The sequence below is a fragment of the Manis javanica genome, chromosome 15, assembly GCF_040802235.1.
Source record: "Manis javanica isolate MJ-LG chromosome 15, MJ_LKY, whole genome shotgun sequence".
Lineage (NCBI taxonomy): Eukaryota > Metazoa > Chordata > Mammalia > Pholidota > Manidae > Manis > Manis javanica.
Window position 1 is genome coordinate 5,612,398 of NC_133170.1, and position 23,860 is coordinate 5,636,257.

Sequence of the window (23,860 nt, forward strand, 5' to 3'; positions counted from 1 at the left end):
AAACCATTTCACAACACTCCTGCAGATGGTAAATAATGATTCAGTTATCTAATACTATTTCACATTACACAAAAATTATGATCAAAGTTAATTAAACTATTTTGAGCACAACCCGAGTCACGTTTAAAAAGCAGTACATACCCCTTACATGGCGTTTGACTAAAGCTGTCAGGTCATTTCCTGGTATTTTCTTTTTTTACTGGATCTTGGGCAGGTTTGCTTATCCAGGACCACATAGCATGTTAATGGCAGCAGGACTTGAATCCTGGTCTGCTGATACCACTTGAATGTTGTGTACATTTTACAGCTGCTTTGCTAATTTATACAAAAGACAGGCTGTCTAAATTTAGTATACAGGCGGTGGAAAGTTGCTTTACTTTCATCTTATTTAATCCCTTTTGGTCCCTTATTGTTTAGAGGAAAAATTATTTTAGTAATTACAAAACAAGAGTTATAAACTATAGTTTTTAGGTCTAATTTTGATCATGGTTCATTTACCCTTATCAAATATTAAGCCCAAATTATCAAACGATTATGAAATATGAAGCATAAATTTGATCAGAGTTTTCTTCTTAGATACTTGCCAATTAGTTCTCATAATAAGCTACTTTTCTTCCATAAACTGCGACTATTTCCATGTAGTAAGAATTTGCTCCTGATAGAGGAAAATTGGATTAGAAAGAAAGTAAAATTATACAAATGCCTTACATTTTAAATGATGATAAACATTTAAGTGGAGACTTACTAAGAAAATAAGAGTGCATCTAGAGATTTATAGATTGCATGCTAGTACACTTGTGATTTTCCAAAGTGAATTACCTTTCTTTTGAGACAGAGAAATTATTATTGGATGATCAATAGCCCACAGAATTTTTCATATGTGTATATACATACTTTTCATATACACACACACATACACACACATATAAGTATACTAACATACGGATAGATCTATAATATCAAACATAAAATGCAAAAAGACCAACAGTCTATCAAGTATCCAGTGATAGAATTCAAACACAACAAAAGCTACATGGTAAGTCACATGATATAGGATTGAAAACCATTTGGAGACTTGCAGAAACTTCCAAATTGCATTTATTTCAGCTAAAATGAGTGAATATTTAAAAAGTTCACTTCCTATGACTCTGACTCAAATAGCATCACAAGTACAATCACTTGGCTTTCTTTGCTTATCAGGTAACCTGCTCTGCAGCATGGCTGTCAGAGAATGGCCGATAGAAGGGAAAGAATTTCCCACCAAGAGAAGCTTTTGGGAACTACTTTGTCATTATATATACATCATAAATTCCAGGTTTGACTGGTATGCCAAGTGAAAAGAAAAAGTAGAAAATATAAAGGTTTCCACATATTCTTAAAAATGGGGAATGGGATGCAGTTGTAATGATTTGATTCAAGTTCCTATTGGTTACATATTTTTTAAAAATTAAGCAAAGGTATTTGCTTAAAGCTAAACATGTTCAAAGAATTGCAAAAAAAACAATGACAAAAATCATTCGTATTTATGACATTATGAATAAACTGGTATGTTCCTGGGAGACCAACAACTAGAAAAGATGTCCAAGATTGCCATCTTGAGTGAAATTTAGGATAATGCATTTTGAAAAAAGATTAGCAAAAAGGTATTCAAAGTTTCCCAGCACAGTTATATCCAGTAAAGGATTAACATCACTCTGAATTTTTATTGTGCAAGCAGAGAGATCAGCATTTTAAGCATTTCCTAAGAAACAAACGAAATATTTTAATGGAGAAATTGATACTGAGAGTCAATACATGGAGAAATGTTTCCTCTCCAGGCTGCCGTCCTGTCGGCCCTTCTGTCTTCAGTGTTCCCACTTGGCTTCCCTTCTTTTCCTTGCCCTGTTCCTAAAGCTCCCTTGCCCATCACCTGCAGAAGTACTTATACAAATGTGGGCAGGCAGCAAGGTGGGGCTGAGGGGGGTGGTGTTTGGAAGGCTGAAGGGAACACCACGGATATTCTCAGATGCTACTAAATAAAAAGGTAAGGCCTGTTTAGGCTCAGTGTGTTATTTTTCCATGCTTTTCGAAAAGGGACAAAATCCCGTGTGTAAGGCATGGATTTCTAGGTGGGGTTAATTAAAAACTACCGTCTTAGATCAGGAAGGTCTCCCCTTCCTGCGGGTCTTCTAGTCCACCTGTGCAACTTGGCAAGACGATGGTCTTCCAGGCACAAGACCAAAGATGCAGAGGCACAGGCCTGATTAGGGTGAATGGTCCAAGTCAGACCAGGTTTCTCAACCTAAATTTGGTTCTTTTACCATATTTTTAGGGACTGACAGATGGTAAGAGAAACTATGAAAATTATATTCAACGGGACTTGATGAGGAAGACTGACAGGGTATGTGCTGCGTGGTTTTCCCTGAGGGGACTCCACCATGCCTCCTGGGCTCAGGACCTGTTGGACCAAAGGTGTTAGAGGGGCCCCCCGACCTGCAGGTACCTTACTAAGAGCACCCTCCTCCCTGGTCCCTGGACCACTTACAGCAGGACTGAAGGTGGGGGCTGCACACAGAGCATGCCCTTCATCTTATTTTAATGGAAATATGACTCTCCTCTCCCAGAGAAGAGCTTTTTTACTCCAACCCCGTTTATCATGGGATCTGTTTGTGGGCTGTGGGTCCTCCTGGCCCCTCCCTCATGTAGCAGCTTATTGTTCTTTTTTGTATCCATTTTCTACCTAAAAAAAAACCCCTGGTTCCTTTGAAGCACAGGCTGTCAGGTAATACAAGCTCAGACGGTCAGCAGCAGGGAAGGTCCAGGAGCCACATTCCGTTTGCAAAGCTTCAATTCCCTGTGCCTCATTTTCCTCAGCAGTAAAACGGGGACAATACTATCCGCCTCATAGAGTGCTTATAAGGCTTAAATAACTTAGTCCACATTTAAGACTTAGACTAGTGCCTATAGCCCGCAGCATAAATGGTGGCTGCTGTTACCATCACCTCCCGCTCAAGTGTAGGAGAGTTTTACTGTGCAATTTCCAGTCACCCCTTTATTCTGTTTGGAATGTTTGTCACTAGGCTTTCACACACCTCCAAGTATTACCTCAAAGGCCAGTTTTCCCATGAACTTCTTTTCCCGCCAGCCGGATACAATATTTATTTCAAAGTAAAACACCTCATTCTCATATTCTTCTTTAATTATATTATACTTGTCATTAGTTAGCCCCCAACTAAAAGTTGAATTCCTCTTGTCTGGAACAGGTTCACCACTTTTGTGTTTCTTGATACCATTTTCACATAAGGGGCCCTCAAATGGCCGTTGGATTTATCACAGGTACTGTGATTTACTAGAGCGGGGCACCATCTATTATTAGTCTATATTCCAAACACGTACTGTCCCCACCCAGACTGTTGGTAGGAACACGCCCCTTAAGGTCCTCAGAGGAAAAATAACCCCCAACTGCCTTATCCATAAACAGAAAGACCATACATAACACGTGACAACTATAAGGAGGACCAGTTTCCTGGGTAGGTAATGGTGAGGAACTTTTATCATACTAACTCTTCTGCAGATTGACCAACTTAAAAAGAAAAAAAAAATCCATTTGAAGGCACTGAAGATACAGCAAACAAAAGCAGACGAAAACGGGACAGGATTTGATAACTGAAACATCTCACTGAATGAAATCAATGTTTACATGACTTTTCCTGTGAGCACACACCCTAGTCAGGAGGCTATAACACCACTGGCTTGAGGTGTGACAGGTTGGAGTGGCTGTGCATGAAGAGAAATCCCAGAAAGGAGGCAGTCAGAGGAGGGACCCCGAAATCTGTCTCTAAGTCCCCAACCTCTGCGCTGCTGGTATGCAAACGAAACACGGAGAAACCCAGGGGAGAGCAAGAGCCGGAAGTCTGAAAACAGGGCAGGGGTCAGCTGCCGAGTTCAAGGTGCTTGGGAAAAGCTCTGGGCTGCCTTTAGACCTGGACGAAGAAACCCAAGCCTCCCCAAGCTCAAGGTGAGCAGCCAGTGACTTAACTGGCATAACTGTCATGACAATATACAGTCATCCAGGCTGGTATGGACACTTATTACAGATACTTAAAAATATTACTGCTTTATTTATTTCAGGAAGACAAAAACTTTTAAGTATAGGATTGGGTGGGTGGTAAAACAGGATAAAAAGGCTGCTAATACAGACGGAGTGAAAGTAAAAGCCACTAGCATGCACCCAGCTTAGGATAAGAGAGTGTCACAGAGACAGGATAAATTATAAAATGTTATAAAACAGTAATTTATTTACAAGCAAAATGAAACCATATTTGAACAAACTTTTCAAAAAGGAAAAAAGTCTTTTATTCTTATAAAGAATAGGTTTACTTAAAAATCAGTTTTAAATGGCATCCACCCACAATTTTAGAAGTCAAATAAACCTCTCCATTTTACAATCATCTAATAAAATATAAAACTTAAGAGCATCAAGCACATTTTTAAAAGATTAAGCTTTTCCAGTCAAAATTTAGAAAAATTCCAAAGTGTCATGTTTAACTAAGTTTGCTTTCAAATAAGTCTCTTTAGAGAAACTAAGTATTAATTTTTAAACAACTATGTTCCTCCACTTGGTAGCTGGAATCGTTCTCATTAAAACAAAGGTGTTTATTTCAAGGTAAATGCATTCGGCTAGCGACTCCGACCCTGCGCTGCTTTTCCTCCCTTAAATCCGTATGTACACGCTTACCATTTTGGGGGCACCATAGCAGAAACAGTGATGGAAGACCCGACGGCGGATGGAAGATCACTTGCCATTGGAAGAGTGAGAATTACTGTGGGCTCATCTCCTTACTTATAAAAATAGTGAGGATAACCATATTCTCCATGATTTCTCTTTCTAAAATTCTACAATTGGAGGTTAGATTCTGTGCCCTCCCTTCCCTGCTCCCCCAGCCAAGGGACAGTGGTTGACACGGATTCTGGAGGCGGCCTGCCTAGGTTTCAATTGCAGCTCAGCCAGTTATTTGGTGATTTTGGGCAAAACACTTAATCTCTTTACAGTTTCTTCATGCGTAGAGCAGAGATATTAACAGTACTGATCCCATAGGGTTATTATGAGACATAAAAAAAGGGTGAAGCACTTGAAACAGTGGCCCATACAACGCGCTATGGGAGTTTTCAAATTTGTCATCACCACTGTTTGTGGGAAAAAGGCTTGAGATACAAAAGTGACAGGGAAAGATACATTAAGTCACCTTAGGTTAAGTCTTACGTCACGATTACAAAACACAAAACAATTGTTTTACTTATACTTTAGCTTCATACAATTCAGGAAATATTTTGAGTATTATTATCTAATAAATACACATGGATGACTATAAATTACTTAGTAGTTCAAAACTTAAAACTATAAAAAATGCTTTCACAGACTAATAAGGAAAATTTAATTACGGGGACATTTGAACAAGGACATAGAACACCACCACCACCTAGTGGATACTGCATTTTTAAAGTTTATAGATCATGTTCATTTTTCTGTCGGAGGAAACCCTTTTTCAAATAGGAGCACGCTCTCTTCACTAATGTAAAAGGAATTAGAAAAACAGAAAAATTAAATACTTAGCAAGTACTCTCAGACACTATAGCTAAAAACAGTTGAAGTACAGTTTTGTTCAGAAATTTAAAAATGTATCAAAGACAGCATGCAAGTCGCCAGAAATACTTCACCACGACTAACCAATTAATGCAAAATAAAAATCAGCTGCAGCAAACTTATGAATTTCAAATCAAAGAGTTGTGAGGCATCATAAAAGGCCATTTTATTTTGTCTACTGTTGCTATCTAAATCTCTTCTAGGCATCCCTGGTATATGTAAATCTTGCCTCCAGGAAGCAGGGAAATTTTCTGGATACATTAGAGAATGTACGGTTTTCATGAGTTGAAATCTGCTGGCCCTTGATTTACACTTCAGGGAATACAGAATAGTCCAATCCTTCTTCCAAATAATCATTCAATTATGAGAGTTTAACCAGTCAGGATCTCTGCTTCTCCAAGTTAAACATCCTACGTATTCTTTCAGCCATTTCTTCCAACAACTTATAAACACTCATCTGTTCATGAGCCTTTAAAGTTTCTAGCAGATCTGAAAATGACTACATTCATCAAGAAAAAATAACATGCCAGGAATGGTCTGGTTAATGCAAAGTAAAGACAGAGTTACAGCTCTCTTAACGAAAAGCTCTCACAGTGAGGCAGAGAAATGCACAGGCTTGGGAGTCCATCTGTGTTCTTCAGAGCACTAACTTGCGGCAAGTTGCCTGACCTGCCCAACTTTAGTTTTCTTCAGCAGTCAGAGAGAAATCAGTATCTGCCTCCTAAGAAACGAGTAGGATCAAACAGGACGGCATTTGTGAATCAGCCAGTGCGCACCCAGGGCGCTGCAGGTCACCACCACAGGTAATGGTTGGTGCTATTACTTTCATACACACGGTTCAACTGAACTGAAGTTTCAGTCAGTGTGAAAAATCAATACAATGTTTTAACATTTTTCTCAGAAAAACACCTATGTGATGGTAATGCACTGAGCTCAAGTTAACATCAAATTCATCAAATGCTCATATTTTGAAAAGCACAATACAAATATTATTGGATTACTTCACTGTGGCAAAATTTCTTACACTAGAAATAATTTCCAAATGTTAAAGAATTTAATGTTGGATTTGTGGCTATTGTTTAAAAATATATCTTCAATCTATCCATTTTTATTATAATTTTTTCAGCTATACAAGTTTTACGAATTTGGAAATGTTTGTCTTGTTGTCAACATTTAAATATATTTTAAAATCCTAAATAAAAGATAATTATCTTTCACATAGTAAAAGGTAGCCTAATAACATGAAATATTTGTAACTGGTTGAAATCTCTTTTCCCTTAAAAGCCAGTTCTGCTACTGTAATTTAATGGACTCATTTTAAATAAACAATAATTTTGAAAGAACATCCTGTAATATGATATATTTACAAGTAACTATAAGTATTAAACCTGTATTAAATAAAACATTTTAAAACTAGGTCAGAAAATTCAGGCAGAATAAAGTTTATGACGGCTCTCACTATGAACATTTCCTAAAATTAGTTTATGGTTATATATTTTTTCTAGCATATTCACTTCTTTCTATACTAAAACTTTCACTCAAGATACATTTACTCAGTATTTATTACTGGGCATATATTTATGGACTTCGGATACATGACAGGCTGACTTCTTTCTGCAGCAGGCCCCGCACCTGCTGCGCTGACCAGTCAGGACAAACGCTATTCGCCTTTGAAATGAGGACGAAAGACTGAGACACTCACCTTACTGATTTCAAAGCCACAATCAAATAAATAAAAAAACAGAAATTCTAACTCCCATGTTAAGTGCTTCTTTTTACAAGCTCATGGTTCCTAAGCCATATTTAAATTTCCATCAGAAAAACTTTTTCCTATTTGTGTGATATTTCTTTCTTTTCACTTTCTAATGTAATTTTCATTGCTTCAAAGATAATAAATGCTCTCTAACCTACCAAACATGAATTTATTCCTTACATGAACATTTTACTTAAAAGTGAGTCTAAAATAACAGTCTACTATTTAGGGGGTATAAATAAAAATTGAGGTTCTCTTTTTCATCTCCTTTCCTGTCTTTAGAATATTAAGAACAAAAGGTCAAGCCCCATGCAGTTAAATTCAAATTAGCAGATTACTACATTAAGCTATTGATCAGAAATAAATTGCATTAAACTATTTATATTAAGATACTTTACAGCAGACTAAGCACATACCAGAAATCACTTCAAGAAGAGGAGGAAGGGGCCAGAGAAATAACATAATTTCTCTCACTAAAGTGACACATCCTGTGTTTAAACTCAGGATTATTGAATTTCAAAATAATTTAAATACATATCCAGATGCATTGGAAAAGATTTCTGGGTATCCACTATGAGGAAACACAAATAATGTGTGAAGAAACAGCACACTGGAATCTTAATATTAATATACAGATAGCACTTTATAGAATTTCACATAAGATCAAAACAGCTCAAAAAGATTTCTTACTGTGTTTAAGCATTTATGGCCTAAGTCTTTTTGTACGATATTGTTTAAAATAATCCTAACAAAAGATGGTAATAACTGCAAGGCTGCACAGGCACCCTAGCTGATTATCAATATTTTATTTTACAATTACATTTTAATCAAGAAATTCAACTAAGTATGATTTTTCTTAAATTCATGTCAAAAAATATACCTTGAAAAACATCTAAAACATTAACTTATGGTGTTTCTAAAAGCAATGTTCTATAGCACCTTTTAATTCACAGCATTCTTTTCTAAAATGTTAAATACTGTATTTTATGTACTTCATGGAAAACACATAACCTTTTTCCTTCTGAATGTGATTTGCTATAAAGATTCTTAAAACAGCAGGGACTCAACACTCAAAAATGAACTGGAACAGTAATTCCTCCAATGTATGGGGGAGAATGGCTTTCTCATTTTTGCCAGACCAGATTAGAGAAGAAAAGGTTTTTTTCATCTCAGAAATATTCCTAAACACAAAAACCTCACATTAATAGTATCAGACAAGAAAGCTGTCTTTCCTACATTACACATCCCTTTTTTCAATTCTGACTTCCTGGAACTCAGAACTGCATTATAAAATAATAATTTCTTTGAGTGTACTTTCTTGCCTAATATGTTTTTTTATTTTTAAGGCTTGGGTAAGAACATGTGTCCTACAACCACTGTTAGAACTAGAGTCAATCTACTTTCTAACTACTGAATGGGGTACAACAACTCTGCTTTATATTTATTACTCAAGACTATACTTGCAATTTTCACTTGCATGACTTTATGGTTGTAAGAGCAGAATACTTCCCAAATCCACTCATTCTTTGAAAACCAGAGACAGCAAAATCCAACACTGAAGACAAAGTAATTTGTTCAGTTATTTTTTGAAGTTTAGAAACATAAAATCAGGTTGAAAGAGGCATTCTAGTCACAGTCCTAAACTTACATGTCTGAGTTAATACGTCACTACTTCTCTACAATGGAATGAAACCCAGGGAATGTACTCAGCAAGCAGGACCCAAACCCAAAGACCAACACGAACAACCCCACCAGAGCTGCTGCGTCCAACTCTACAGAGCTAAGACTAGATCAGATGACTTCTAAGCTGCCTTTAGATTCTTCTTTTGGACATGAAATCATAGCAGTTACTTCTAGTTTCATAATTATGTGACTTTTTAAGTCCCCTATTTTAACCTCTTAGTAAAGATATACTTTTATTTAAAATATCTCAGCAAAGAAATTATCTCCTACAAATTTTATGAGGTTTTTCCTAAAATCTCCTTTGGTAACTTCAGTGGGTTGAAAAGTGTCCCACAAAGAGATATGTCTACTTGGAACCTGTAAATGTGACCTTATTTGGAAAAAGGTCTTTGTAGATGTAGATAAGGATCTTGACTGAGACCCTCCTGGATTAGGGCAGCCCTAAATCCAATAACACTGTCCTCACAAGAGAAAGATGAGGACAGAGGAGGAGACGGGAGCGATGCACCACCATCTACAAACCAGGGAACTCTGAGGACTGTGCGCAGCCTCCAGAGCTGGGCGGAGGCACCACCCATCCTGCAGAGCCTCCGGAGGGAACAACCCTGCTGAGACCTCGATTTTTTAGACTTCTGGTCTCCAGAATGGTGAGAGAAATTTTTTAAGCCACCAAACTTGTGACCATTTGTTATGGTAGCCATAGGAAACTAATACAGTAACATATTTCAGAAAGGAAATCTTTTAAAAGGTTATTATCATCAACACAATGTATCTTTGGCCAACACATTATTTCGTATTAGGAATCAGCATTAAGAGCATCTTGATTTCTAGACTTTTAACAAAAGTCAACAACTTGATTCCTAAAGACAGAAGAGCCTCTTATTTGTAACATTTTCTAACTACATGAGTCTATTTTGCCTTCTGATTAAAATTATTTACTCAAATATTAAGCAACGTTCACTCAAGAAGAGTGCCCGATCATTTGTAAATATTCTTCAAATATTTTGTCTGCTACTGCTTTCTGAAAATAAACAAATTCCAGTACTATAAAGCATGCCAATTTTCTTAAACTCTTACCTATAAAAAGTTTCTAGACTTTTTGAATAGCCAGCAGTATCAAAGAGATATCATCAAGTAATTGTGAATGATTTTATTTTCCCATCATTATTCAGGCTTATGGAGCAGGTCTTCAACTTTTCTCAGTTTTTTATTTAACTTGCTTGGACTTGTCATATATGTTGAAAACACATACATCTACTGTTTAAAACACAAAAATCTACTGTAATCTGAGGATCATCATTACAGCTAAAACAAAGTCTGTAATTTTCCCTGTTCAGTTGGTCACTGTGGAAATAGTCTAAATAATGTCTATTTCTTGACTTCAGGATATTCCTGATATTACCACATAAACCTCTGAATGTCCTCACTATCTGGCCACTGAAAAGTCTTATTCAGAAAGATATAAAAAGTTAGGAAGTTAACAATTGTGTAGCAACCCAGTTCACAAACAAGTCTGGATGTAGGTGGCAAAGGTATGTTAAGCCTATAAATCACATAAGGTAAAATGAAGTAACGAAATTCTAGCAGTTTCTGAGGTACTAGAACAGTAAATAAGCATATGAAAAACATTAAATTCCAGAAAACTGACTTTGATTTCAGTGAGTCTGCTATACTCCAACCAGCAAATATATAGATTGGAACTAACAAATATTTCACTATTTTGTATCTTTGAAAAACTCTTTTCCACACATAGAATGTATAATGTCTATTATCTGCCAGCAAGTATTTATGAGTATAAGTGAATTTCCACACTAACAATACAGAGACTAAGGTAATCACAAAAAACTGAAATCTACGTTTCCAAGCTAAGGAAAGAAAAGTCTTAATCTTGTTAGGCGACAGCAGGTGAGGAAAGGAAAAAAAGAGAGTAAACGAGAAAAAGTAGAAAAGCTGAGGAAAATGTAGACAGGCTTCATGACTGCTCCGATCGCCAATAACAATTCCACCGTTAACTACCACAAAGGCACAAAACGCCAGGGCCAGGAGGACGTATGGCCACGTGAGGAAGAAGAGTGCGCTCAGGTTCCTGCACGACGTGGAGTAAGCCAGGACGAACTGAAGAATTTTCCGGAATTCTGAAAAGGGCCCCTTAACAGAGGGAAGCCTCTCTTCTTTCTTCTTCTGTAGCTCAGTCTTCCAAGCTTCAGTCAGCTTCTGGGCAACGATGTTTCCCGCACAGAACACAGCCCAGATGATGTTGGTCTGACGAAACATGAAGCCACAAAATCCAAGCAAAGCTGAAGTTTTATGATTTCCGTAAAGACACATCAAATAGGCAAAAAGGGTGAAAAACATGGATCCTGCTTCTGTATAATAAAGGAAGTTAAAAAAATAGAGTGTGGGAAATACTGCTAATGTTAATGTTGACAAGATTCTCTGGATGCTTGAGGAAGCCTAGAAGGAAGACAAAACAGTTAAAACTCTTTCCACAATTAAAAAAATATGCTATTTCTCCTGAACTAATAGAGTCTTTGAAAAACAAAAATGACCAGAATCTTCTTTCAATAAAACTATTCAATGTTAACCTTATTTCCAGCTTTGCAAAAACACACTATACTTTTATAAGGACACTTTCTGGTACTTCTCACACACCTATCAGTTTGGGAGCCATTAAGACAATACGTGTATGTGCCAAAGCTTCTATGGTCTGAAATGCTTTGAATCATTCAACAAAGAGTTAGGGAGTTATTGTTTGCAAGACACTGAACTGAATTCTGTGGAGATGAATGGACATAGGGCACATGGTTCCACTTCCTGAGCTTAAGTCTTAGCACCTTCAATAAGCATTTATTGAACATTACCACCCATTTCTTTTAAAGATATCCCTTCACAATTCAGCACTTGAGAGAATATAAATGCGTATAGAGAGGTACACCACTATACCAAATGACCTTACTATTTCATGGTGAAATCACAGGGATTTCCCTGAAAACAGTAGGTCCAGTCTAAACTTAAATGTTTTTTTGGCCTATTTCAGAATCTGAAAGTATTCTTACTGCCTTGAATTGTATCCCCACCCACTAAATCTAAATCACCAGATCAGATGATTTAAGATTGCTTGAATAAAAGTAAGAGCTGTACATCACCTGCCGGTGAAATGCTCGTGGGGCCCCACCCACTTCTGCGGCGTCCCTGTATTTACACCCTTGTGATTCATTCTCCCCGACAGCCCTGTCCGTTCATCAAGAGTAGCTAAGTTACTATCTTCTCTGTGAAGCTTTACCCAACGCCACCCATTCCTGTCCTCCACTGTGTCCCCACAGCACCTTATACCCATCTCCCTCTTATAATTTAGCTACTGAAATAACTTGAGTTAAAAATAATTGCTGTAATTCATATTTACTGAGTTATTCTATCAGGCACTATTCTAAGCACCTGCCATTTATTAAGCTCCCCTGCTCTTGATAACAGCCTATGAGGTAGAATCTGTATTATTCCCATTTAAGAGATGAAGACACAGAGACACTAGTACATGGAGAGAATCCAAGCCCAAGCGACCCCCCTCCAGGGCCTGCATTCTTGAACCACATCAAAGTTCCTCAGGTAAAGTCAGTTTCCTCCAAAGAAGATAAAGTTCCATAAGAGAAATAATGCCTTATTTACCCCTGTAGTCTCAGTGCCCAGCACATGGAATACGTTCAATAAATATCTACTGAACTTACTTGAGTCACAAATATTTACTTCAGGTTTTACAAATAAATTAGAGGTATTCAAGTATTTAAATACAAATGTCGGGAAGGCAGAGCCAACATGGCGGCGTGAGGACAGTGGGAATCTCCTCCCAAAAACATATATATTTTTGAAAATACAATACAACTAATCCTAAAAGAGAGACCAGAAGACACAGGACAACAGCCAGACTACATCCACATGTGTGAGAGCCCAGCGCCTGGTGAAAGGGGTAAGATACAACCCCCGGCCCGGCGGGACCCGAGCACACCTCCCCCCAGCTCCCAGTGGGAGGGAGAGGGAGCCCAGGACTGCTAAACACCCAGCCCCAGCCACCCGCACCAGAGCGCAGACACAGTGCATGCGTGGAGGGCTGGAAACTAGGGAAATAGGGCAGCAAGACCTCTGAGCAGGTTCCAAAGCTGATGCCGCTGTGACAAAGAAAAGTGAGTGCTTTTTGAAAGTCTTAAAGGGACAGGGACATAACAGCTGGATGGATACAACACAGGTCACAGCCCAGTGGCTGGAAATTACAGGGAAAACCGGGCGCACTAACCCCCTGGGCAACAGCTCTGAGACCCCTCACGGAGGTAAACAGCCAAACAGCCCCCCGGGTCCATTACCCCTCCAGGCGCTGCGAAAGCAGAGAAACAGCCTAAGGCAGACCCCGCCCACAGAAAGGGAAATTCCTCCATATCGGCTGGGCAGGACACAAAGACCCAGTCTACATGCAATTATCCAACACAAGCCACTAGGGGTCGCAGTTGTCTCAGTAAAGAAAGGCCAGTAGCAAGTGAAAAGTTTGGCCCTCCCAGCTGACAGTCAATAGCACCTGTCAACATGAAAAGGCAAAAAAATATGATCCAGACAAGACTAACCCAGACAGCTTCGGCATCTGCCCCATCTTCCCCTGAGAAGGAACCTGGGGAGATAGATTTAACCAGTCTTCCTGAAAAAGAATTCAAAACAAAAGTCATAACCATGCTGATGGACTTGCAGAGAAATATGCAAGAACTAAGGAAGGAGAATACAGAAATAAAACAAGCTCTGGAAGGACTTCAAAACACAATGGACGAGATGCAAGAGACCATTAATGGACTAGAAAACAGAGAACAGGAACGCAGAGAAGCTGATGCAGAGAGAGATAAAAGGATCTCCAGGAATGAAAGAATTCTAAGAGAGCTGAGTGACCAATCGAAACAGAACAATATCCGCATTATAGGGGTACCAGAAGAAAAAGAGAGAGAAAAAGGGATAGAAAGTGTCTTTGAAGAAATAATTGCCAAAAACTTCCCCAAACTAGGGGAAGAAATGGCCTCTCAGACCACAGAGGTACACAGAACTCCCATGACAAGAGATCCAGGGAGGGCAACACCAAGACACATAATAATTAAAATGGCAAAGATCAAAGACAAGGACAAAGTATTAAAGGCAGCCAGAGAGAAAAAAAAGGTTACCTACAAAGGAAAACCCATCAGGCTATCATCAAACTTCTCAACAGAAAGCCTACAGGCCAGAAGAGAATGGCATGATAAACTTAATGCAATGAAACAGAAGGGCCTCGAACCAAGACTACTGTATCCAGCACGAATATCATTTAAATATGAAGGAGGGATTAAACAATTCCCAGACAAGCAAAAGTTGAGGGAATTTGCCTCCCACAAACCACTTCTACAGGGCATCCTACAGGGACTGCTCTAGATGGGAGCAGTCCTAAAAAAGAGCACAGAACAAAACACCCAACATATGAAGAAGGGAGGAGGAGGAATAAGAAGGGAGAGAAATAAAGAATCATCAGACTGCGTTTATAATAGCTCAACAAGCGAGTTAAGTTAGACAGTAAGATAGTAAAGTAGCTAACCCTGAACCTTTGGTAACCACAAACTTAAAGCCTGCAATGGCAGTAAGTTCATCTCTCTCAATAATCACCCTAAATGTAAATAGACTGAATGCACCAATCAACAGACACAGAGTAACAGAATGGATAAAAAAGCAAGATCCATCCATATGCTGCTTACAAGAGACTCACCTCAAACCCAAAGACATGCACAGACTTGAAGTCAAGGGATGGAAAAAGATATTTCATGCAAACAACAGAGAGAAGAAAGCAGATGTTGCAATTCTGGTATCAGACAAAACAGACTTCAAAATAAAGAAAGTAACAAAGGACAAAGAAGGACATTACATAATGATAAAGGGCTCAGTCCAACAAGAGGATATAACCATTCTAAATATATATGCACCCAATACAGGAGCACCAACATACCTGAAACAAATACTAACAGAACTAAAGGAGTAAATAGAATGCAATGCATTCATTCTAGGAGACTTGAACACACCACTCACTCCAAAGGACAGATCCACCAGACAGAAAATAAGTAAGGACACAGAGGCACTGAACAACACACTAGAACAGATGGACCTAATACATCTACAGAACTCTACATCCAAAAGCAACAGGATACACATTCTTCTCAAGTGCACATGGAACATTCTCCAGAATAGACCACATACTGGGCCACAAAAAGAGCCTCAGTAAATTCTAAATGATTGAAAACCTAACAACCAACTTTTCAGACCACAAAGGCATAAAACTAGAAATAAACTGTACAAAGAAAGCAAAAAGGCTCACAAACACATGGAGGCTTAACAACACGCTCCTAAATAATCAATGGATCAACGACCAAATCAAAATGGAGATCCAGAAATATACGGAAACAAATGACAACAACGACACAAAGCCCCAAATACTGTGGGATACAGCAAAAGCAGTCTTAAGAGGAAAGTATATAGCAATCCAGGCATATTTAAAAAAGGAAGAACAATCCCAAAGAAATGGTCCAATGTCACAATTATCGAAATTGGAAAAAGAAGAACAAATGAGGCCTAAGGTCAGCTGAAGGAGGGACATAATAAAGATCAGAGAAGACATAAATAATATTGAGAAGAATAAAATAGCAAAAATCAATGAAACCAAGAGCTGGTTCTTCGAGAAAATAAACAAAATAGATAAGCCTCTAGCCAGACTTATTAAGAGGAAAAGAGAGTCAACACAAATCAACAGTATCAGAAACGAGAAAGGAAAAATCACAACGGACCCCACAGAAATACAAAGAATTATTAGTGAGTACTATGAAAACCTATATGCTAACAAGCTGGGAAACCTAGGAGAAATGGACAACTTCCTAGAAAAATACAACCTTCCAAGACTGACCCAGAAAGAAACAGAAAATCTAAACAGACCAATTACCAGCAATGAAATTGAAGTGGTAATCAAAAAACTACCAAAGAACAAAATCCCTGGGCCAGATGGATTCACCTCAGAATTTTATCAGACATACAGGGAAGACATAATACCCATTCTCCTTAAAGTTTTCCAAAAAATAGAAGAGGAGGGGACACTCCCAAACTCATTCTATGAAGCTAACATCACCCTAATACCAAAACCAGGCAAAGACCCCACCAAAAAAGAAAACTACAGACCAATATCCCTGATGAACGTAGATGCAAAAATACTCAACAAAATATTAGCAAACCGAATTCAAAAACACATCAAAAGGATCATACACCATGACCAAGTGGGATTCATCCCAGGGATGCAAGGATGGTACAACATTCGAAAGTCCATCAACATCATCTACCACATCTACAAAAAGAAAGACAAAAACCACATGATCATCTCCATAGATGCTGAAAAAGCATTTGACAAACTTCAACATCCTTTCATGATAAAACCTCTCAGCAAAATGGGAATAGAGGGCAAGTACCTCAACATAATAAAGGCCATCTATGATAAACCCACAGCCAACATTATATTGAACAGCGAGAAGCTGAAAGCTTTTCCTCTGAGATCAGGAACTAGACAGGGATGCCCACTCTCCCCACTGTTATTTAACATAGTACTGGAGGTCCTAGCCACAAAACAAAGAAATACAAGGAATCCAGATTGGTAAATAAGAAGTTAAACTGTCACTATTTGCAGATGACATGAAACTATACATGAAAAACCCTAAAGACTCCACCCCAAAACTACTAGAACTGATATCAGAATACAGCAAAGTTGCAGGATACAAAATCAACACACAGAAATCTGTGGCTTTCCTATACATTAACAATGAACCAACAGAAAGAGAAATCAGGAAAACAACTCCATTCACAATTGCATCAAAAAAAATAAAATACCTAGGAATAAACCTAACCAAAGAAGTGAAAGACTTATATTCTGAAAACTACAAGTCACTCTTAAGAGAAATTAAAGGGGACACTAACAGATGGAAACTCATCCCATGCTCATGGCTAGGAAGAATTAATATCGTCAAAATGGCCATCCTGCCCAAAGCAATATACAGATTTGATGCAATCCCTATGAAACTACCAGCAACATTCTTCAATGAACTGGAACAAATAATTCAAAAATTCATATGGAAACACCAAAGACCCTGAAGAGCCAAAGCAATCCTGAGAAAGAAGAATAAAGTAGGGGGGATCTCACTCCCCAACTTCAAGCTCTACTATAAAGCCATAGTAATCAAGACAATTTGGTACTGGCACAAGAGCAGAGCCACAGACCAATGGAACAGACTAGAGAATCCAGACATTAACCCAGACATATATGGTCAATTAATATTTGATAAAGGAGCCATGGACATACAATGGCAAAATGACAGTCTCTTCAACAGATGGTGCTGGCAAAACTGGACAGCTACATGTAGGAGAATGAAACTGGACCATTGTCTAACCCCATACACAAAAGTAAACTCAAAATGGATCAAAGACCTGAATGTAAGTCATGAAACCATTAAACTCTTGGAAAAAAACATAGGCAAAAACCTCTTAGACATAAACATGAGTGACCTCTTCTTGAACATATCTCCCCAGGCAAGGAAAACAACAGCAAAAATGAGCAAGTGGGACTATATCAAGCTGAAAAGCTTCTGTACAGCGAAAGACACCATCAATAGAACAAAGAGGAACCCTACAGTATGGGAGAATATATTTGAAAATGACAGATCCGATAAAGGCTTGACATCCAGAATATACAAAGAGCTCACACGCCTCAACAAACAAAAAACAAATAACCCAATTAAAAAATGGGCAGAGGAATTGAACAGACAGTTCTCTAAAAAAGAAATATAGATGGCCACCAGACACATGAAAAGATGCTCTACATCGCTAATTATCAGAGAAATGCAAATTAAAACTACAATGAGGTATCACCTCACACCAGTAAGGATAGCTGCCATCCAAAAGACAAACAACAAATGCTGGCGAGGCTGTGGAGAAAGGGGAACCCTCCTACACTGCTGGTGGGAATGTAAATTAGTTCAACCATTGTGGAAAGCAGTATGGAGGTGCATCAAAATGCTCAAAACAGACCTACCATTTGACCCAGGAATTCCACTCCTAGGAATTTACCCTAAGAACGCAGCAATCAAGTTTGAGAAAGAGATGCACCCCTATGTTTATCGCAGCACTGTTTACAATAGCCAAGAATTGAAAGCAACCTAAATGTCCATTGATCGATGAATGGATAAAAAAGATGTGGCACATATACACAATGGAATACTACTCAGCCATAAGAAAAGGGCAAATCCTACCATTTGCAGCAACATGGATGGAGCTGGAGGGTATTATGCTCAGTGAAATAAGACAAGCAGAGCAAGAGAAATACCAAATGATTTCACTCATCTGTGGAGTATAAGAACAAGGGAAAAACTGAAGAAACAAAACAGCAGCAGAATCACAGAACTCAAGAATGGACTAAGAGGTACCAAAGGGAAAGGGACTGGGGAGGATGGGTGGGTAGGGAGGGATAAGGGGGTGGGGAGAAGAAGTGGGGTATTAAGATTAGCATGCATGGTGGGGGGAGAAAGGGGAGGGCTGTACAACACAGAGAAGACAAGTAGTGATTCTACAACATTTTGCTATGCTGATGGACAGTGACCGTAAAGGAGTTTATAGGGGGGACCTGGTTATACAGAGGACCAAAGCCTAAGTTGGCTACCCGGAAAATGAACTAAGATACGATATGAAAAAGAACTTCCAACATCAGCACTCTCTGGAAGACTCATGCCAGAAGATGATCATCAAAAAACCCCAACAAGATCCATGCACTGCTACAGGTGTAGATGCACTCACCCACCGGTTCCTGGACTTGCCATGGGAATGAAGAAGGAGATATCTAAGCTGGCCTGTGCATACAGTAAAACAACAAATTCGACCGGATCTATACTGTTGGAACTCAACCAAGAATTAGGAGAAGTGCAAATTGTAGCGCTCCAAAATCTTACAACTACAGACTATTTACTGTTAAAAGAACATATGGGATGTGAACAGTCCCCAGGAATGGGCTGTTTTAATTTGTCTGATTTCTCTCAGACTGTTCAAGTTCAGTTGGACAATATCCACTGTATCATAGATAAGTTTTCACAAATGCCTAAGGTGCCTAACTGGTTTTCTTGGTTTCACTGGAGATGGCTGGTAATTATAGGTATGCTTTGGTTATGTAACTGTACTCGTATTATGTTAATGTGTGGGCGCAATTTAATTAGTAGTTTAAAACCTATACATGCTTATGTTACTCTACAAGAAGATATGTCAAAGAAATAATCTTCCCATGTTTTCTTACGCCTGCTACTTCTATAGCTTTTCTTTTTCCTTCCTAATTACAACCCTTAAATAGAATTCGAGCCTCATATCAAATTTACCATGTATCATAATTCTTCCAGGTGGTAAAGATACCTCAAGACAAATGCTGGGCATAGAAGCCACAGGGCATAAATCTGCAAAGAAGTAAAAAACTAACCTTTTCAAACAATAAGGCTTCTCTCTCACTTACCAACTTTACATTTCCCTGTATGGCCCCGGAAGATGACTGGTTAGCCAGAGACGGGTAAGATTCCTCAAGGGAGGAACAACCTAAGACAGGCACAGTCGCAGGGGGGCCATCAGGTGAGAAATTGGGGATCAACAGAGGTGAGGCCTAGAACCTCTCCCCACCTGTTCTGAGAGAAATCTGCTGCATCCGTGGATGTTTTATTGCCCTTGTCTAGCTTGGATTAACACACAGTCCACAAGCACACACCTGATCATCTACATTTGCTCTCTTACAACACTAAACTATGTTTTCTACCTTTATCTTGCATCTACCTACCACTTCAGCATTTTATTAAAAATAATAATAATAAAGAGAGAAATGTGGTATCCACATATAAATCAAGTATAAAAATCAAACGAATATTCATATTTGGACTGATTGTTTATAGTTCATAATGCATGATCAAAACTGAAAGTTTCTGTGATGACTGCCCTTGTACTGTTCACCATGTAACTTATTCACTATGTAAGAATTTGTTCTCCATGTAAGAACTTGTTCGTTATGCTTCAGAAGATTGAAGACTGACGAAAATTAGGCTTGGGGTGGATTAATGATTCTGCGTTGAGCACTGACTCCCCTATACAGAATTTTATTGTTGTTAACAACCATTTGATCAATAAATAGGAGAGATGCCCTCATAAAAAAAAAAAAAGTACACACTTCCAATTGTAAAATAAATAAGTAACTGGGATATAATGTATAGCATAAGAAATATAGTCAAAATATTGTAACAACTTGGTATGGTGATAGCTGGTACCTAGAATTATCATGTATATAAATGTTGAATCACTGTGTTGTACACCTGAAACTAATGTAATAGTGTGTGTCAACTACCCTTCAATAAAAAATAATTATCTACAAAATAAAATAAAATAAAATAAATAAATAAATACAAATGTCTTCTAAACTGTGGGTGTGGAACCTACTGCGTCCTATCAAAATTAAGGCTTTTCTTTCCTTAGTTTGGAAACGTAGAATTCAGTTTTTGTAGATTACATTTTCGTCAAGACACTTTTCACCAAATCTCACAAAAGCAAGTCATCAAAGTCGTGGACCTGACTGCACAGAAACTTATAACCAATTGTCCTGAAAACCTACCTTGTGTCTGGGCTGCACCTTGCGGAAGAGCAAATACAGTAAATAGAAGTTGCCGACGCTGAAGAGGAGATTTACGAATCTGAGCATTCCAATGGAGCAAACGACATGCTCGGACCATCCAAAGATCCAACTGGCAGGTTTGACCACTCCAACCGACAGCAGGTACAAGCCAGGTAACGTAGTAATCATGGGATCCCACTTAAAAAAAATCAAAGGCCGCCAATGAAGCAAAGCAAGAGGTAATACGACAGGACCAACACGAAGATCTCAAAGGACACCGACCGTTAAAACAGCAACGGGGCAGTTCAAGAAGTTATTCTGTGACACAGGAAAATAAGACCCAGGCAGATCAGATTCTTCTCTAAAGGAAAGTTTTGCTTATAATTTTGCCTCTGCACCGCGTTGTGATTATTAAGATACCAGCAACCAGAAGGCAATTTAAAATCAATATCCGTTTTCCAAGACTTCCTCTGCAGAGAGCCTGTGTTTTGGTTCTAAAATTACAAATGCTTCAGTTTTAAAACTGATGAAACCATCCGCTTCAGCTGGGACTCTGGCAGATTTGGAGAGAAACAAGTGTTTAAAGAATTTAAACCACAGGCTCCAGAGTGACAGGTAATATGAACGAGCAGGAATTGGGCTAAATCCTCTATTTAATCCTGCAACACTCCTTATAGTAGATCCTACTGTTACTGTCATTTTTTGATGAGAAATCTGAAACTCAGAAAACGTCTTAGGCCATGTAACTAGTCAGTAACAGAGCCAAGATTTAAAATCAGGTCTTTCTCAAACCAGACTCTCTTTCTGACCACTATTCTGTATTGCTCCATCAGAAAAGGCAGGATGTCTACTTTTTTATGTATCTATGTGTTAATTATATACTCAAACATGAGCCCACTTCTCTGTCAGTTTATCCAGAAGGTTCCCGAGACCACCAGGGACAGGATTCGTGTAACTTTTCTTGGCGGCTGAAGACTCGCCCTGCCCGCCCTGCCCACCCGCAGCGGGGTTCGCAGACAGCTCGTGGGCGCAGCCCAAGGCCTCTAATGCCGGGATAGGGACGAAAACCTGGGGCAGCTGCTACCGGCTGCCCGGAGGGGCGGCCCCTCAGCTCCCCGCTGGCCGACCTCGAGCCCCGATTCCCGGCAGGCAGACCTGCTTCCGTTCCCTCGCTAGCGTGTCGGCGCTGCGACGGGAGCCGGACCGCAGCGCCCGCCACATCCCGGCGCAGGGAGGCCAGGGCGAGGGGCGCCCACCTGGGAGAGCGAGAAGCGGCCCTCGCAGTAGCGCTGCGCCTGCGGCAAGTGGAAGACCTCGTCCATGTAGGGCTCCCGCAGCGCGCGGCTGAAGGCGGCGAAGAGCAGGCAGGACGCCAAGAAGGTGCAGCTCAGGGCAGCCGAGAAGTAGTAACCCTCCAGCTGCGCCATGCTCGACCCCGAAGCCGCCGCCCAGGAACCCAGTCCTGGAGAGAAGGTGCCAGCTTCCGGAGCCTGGATCGTCGAGCTTATAACTGGCTCGAAATGGGCGCGCAAGGCGGGACTGGCCGGACGGGACCGCGCTGAGCCGGAAGGCAAAGGCTGCCGGGAGAGCGCGGACCGCGAGCTTCCGGAAGGGTCGGGTCGTTGTTTCCCGAGGACGAGATTAGGTAACGGACCGGGCTGCTGCGCTGTCAATCATGTGGCGCGGGGCGCACTGAGTGGCCAGAGCCGCAGGGAGGGGCGGGCTCCGGCGGCCCGCGGCTAGGGAGAGGCTTGGCCGGACGCTTTGAAAGGAAAACCGCGGTTTACATCCGCAAAGCACTTTCGCCTTTGTTCCTGCTCGTCCCCATCCCTTACCAGCAGAGGGCGCCATCTCCCCACGTTTGCAATGGCCACTTAGATTTGCACATTTACCCCCGGTTACTGGTTTTCTTTCAAGTGAACTAAATTACTAAAACCTGCAATTCCAAAACATTTGATCTCTTTAACTTTGGAGGGTGGGAGGGAAGCATTGATTGTGGAGGCTAAGATTGAGACTTTCAGGGTAAAATGCAAACCAAGAGAAATTCTTCACTGCTCAATGAATTTAATTAGGGGATGTTTTGCGTTGAAAGCATATGCTTTCAAATGTCGATACTCTCGAATAGGGTTTTAGCTAAATCCTCATTCATAGTCCACTCTGATTGCCACGGTACGGTATGGGAGTTGGGGACTAATTATTTTAGGATTTGGGGTATTTGAGATAAGGAAGGCTGCTTTGTGCCTGTAAATTTGATTCTCGTTAATCTCCCTATTGCAGCATTCTGCTTTTCCTTCTAAGTCATAAGCATCTTATTGGGTGGCACGATGCATCACTTTTCTTTGCAGTCCCCCAAAACGGCTTTCACATATTAAGTTCTTAAATTTGTAGACTTTTACAGGTGGCGTAGACTTCACACATTTCCTGTATTGGAAGTTAAGGGAAGGAGGTGAGAATAAGTGTTTGAAGAACACAGAAGATAAATAACGTCCTGTAATTTTGCCTTGAGCAGAGTTGGCAATGTTTTGTAGAAAAATGACTTATTGGACTGAGGTTGTCTTTGGTGCGGCTACATCAGAAAGAGTCAGGTTTTGTTTAAAGTTGCAAATCTCAGGGTTCTCAGTTCAGCCCTTTCTCTGGGTAAGAGCTCTCCCAGTTTGGGCAGGACTGTCAGATTAAATTGACTGCCTCCTTATTCAGTCTCTGCTATTTCCTCATTAATAAGAAGGGCAGCAGGTGAATAAGGGGGAGGGGCATATTTAAAGCTCTGGAAACAAAAAGCATGTCATGTGCTTTTTGTGATGTTTATCTTTGTTTTCTTTGTTATTTCCCATTTTATTATTGATTCCATGCTGTACTTACCTATTTGAGATCATGTCCAGATGGTCAGCCTTCTAGAAGGTTGTAAGTTCTACGGATAATTGGCCCCAGACCCCATGACTTGCTCGGTTGTGATACACAAGCTGCAGAGGAGGGGAAATAGCATTTCCCGCTACTCTTTTAAGTTCTCAACTGGGTCCTCTGTAATAAAAGACAGACTGACAAGAGAAACTATGCAATTTATTTAATATGTTTTACGGAGGCAGGAGACTTCTTAAGG

At 39.7% G+C, this 23,860-nt stretch overlaps 1 protein-coding gene across 1 annotated transcript; it reads right to left on the reverse strand.

Moving 5' to 3' along the window:
- Positions 1-4,245: 4,245 nt before the first annotated feature.
- Positions 4,246-22,333, reverse strand: LOC108398423 (dol-P-Glc:Glc(2)Man(9)GlcNAc(2)-PP-Dol alpha-1,2-glucosyltransferase). Its single transcript, XM_017662414.3, has 3 exons — positions 22,020-22,333; positions 20,764-20,961; positions 4,246-11,513 (listed from the first exon to the last, which is right to left on the reverse strand). The coding sequence occupies exons 1-3, from the start codon at positions 22,188-22,190 to the stop codon at positions 10,458-10,460; spliced, it is 1,425 nt and encodes a 474-aa protein (XP_017517903.1). The 5' UTR covers positions 22,191-22,333; the 3' UTR covers positions 4,246-10,457.
- Between the last annotated feature and the right edge of the window lie 1,527 nt (positions 22,334-23,860).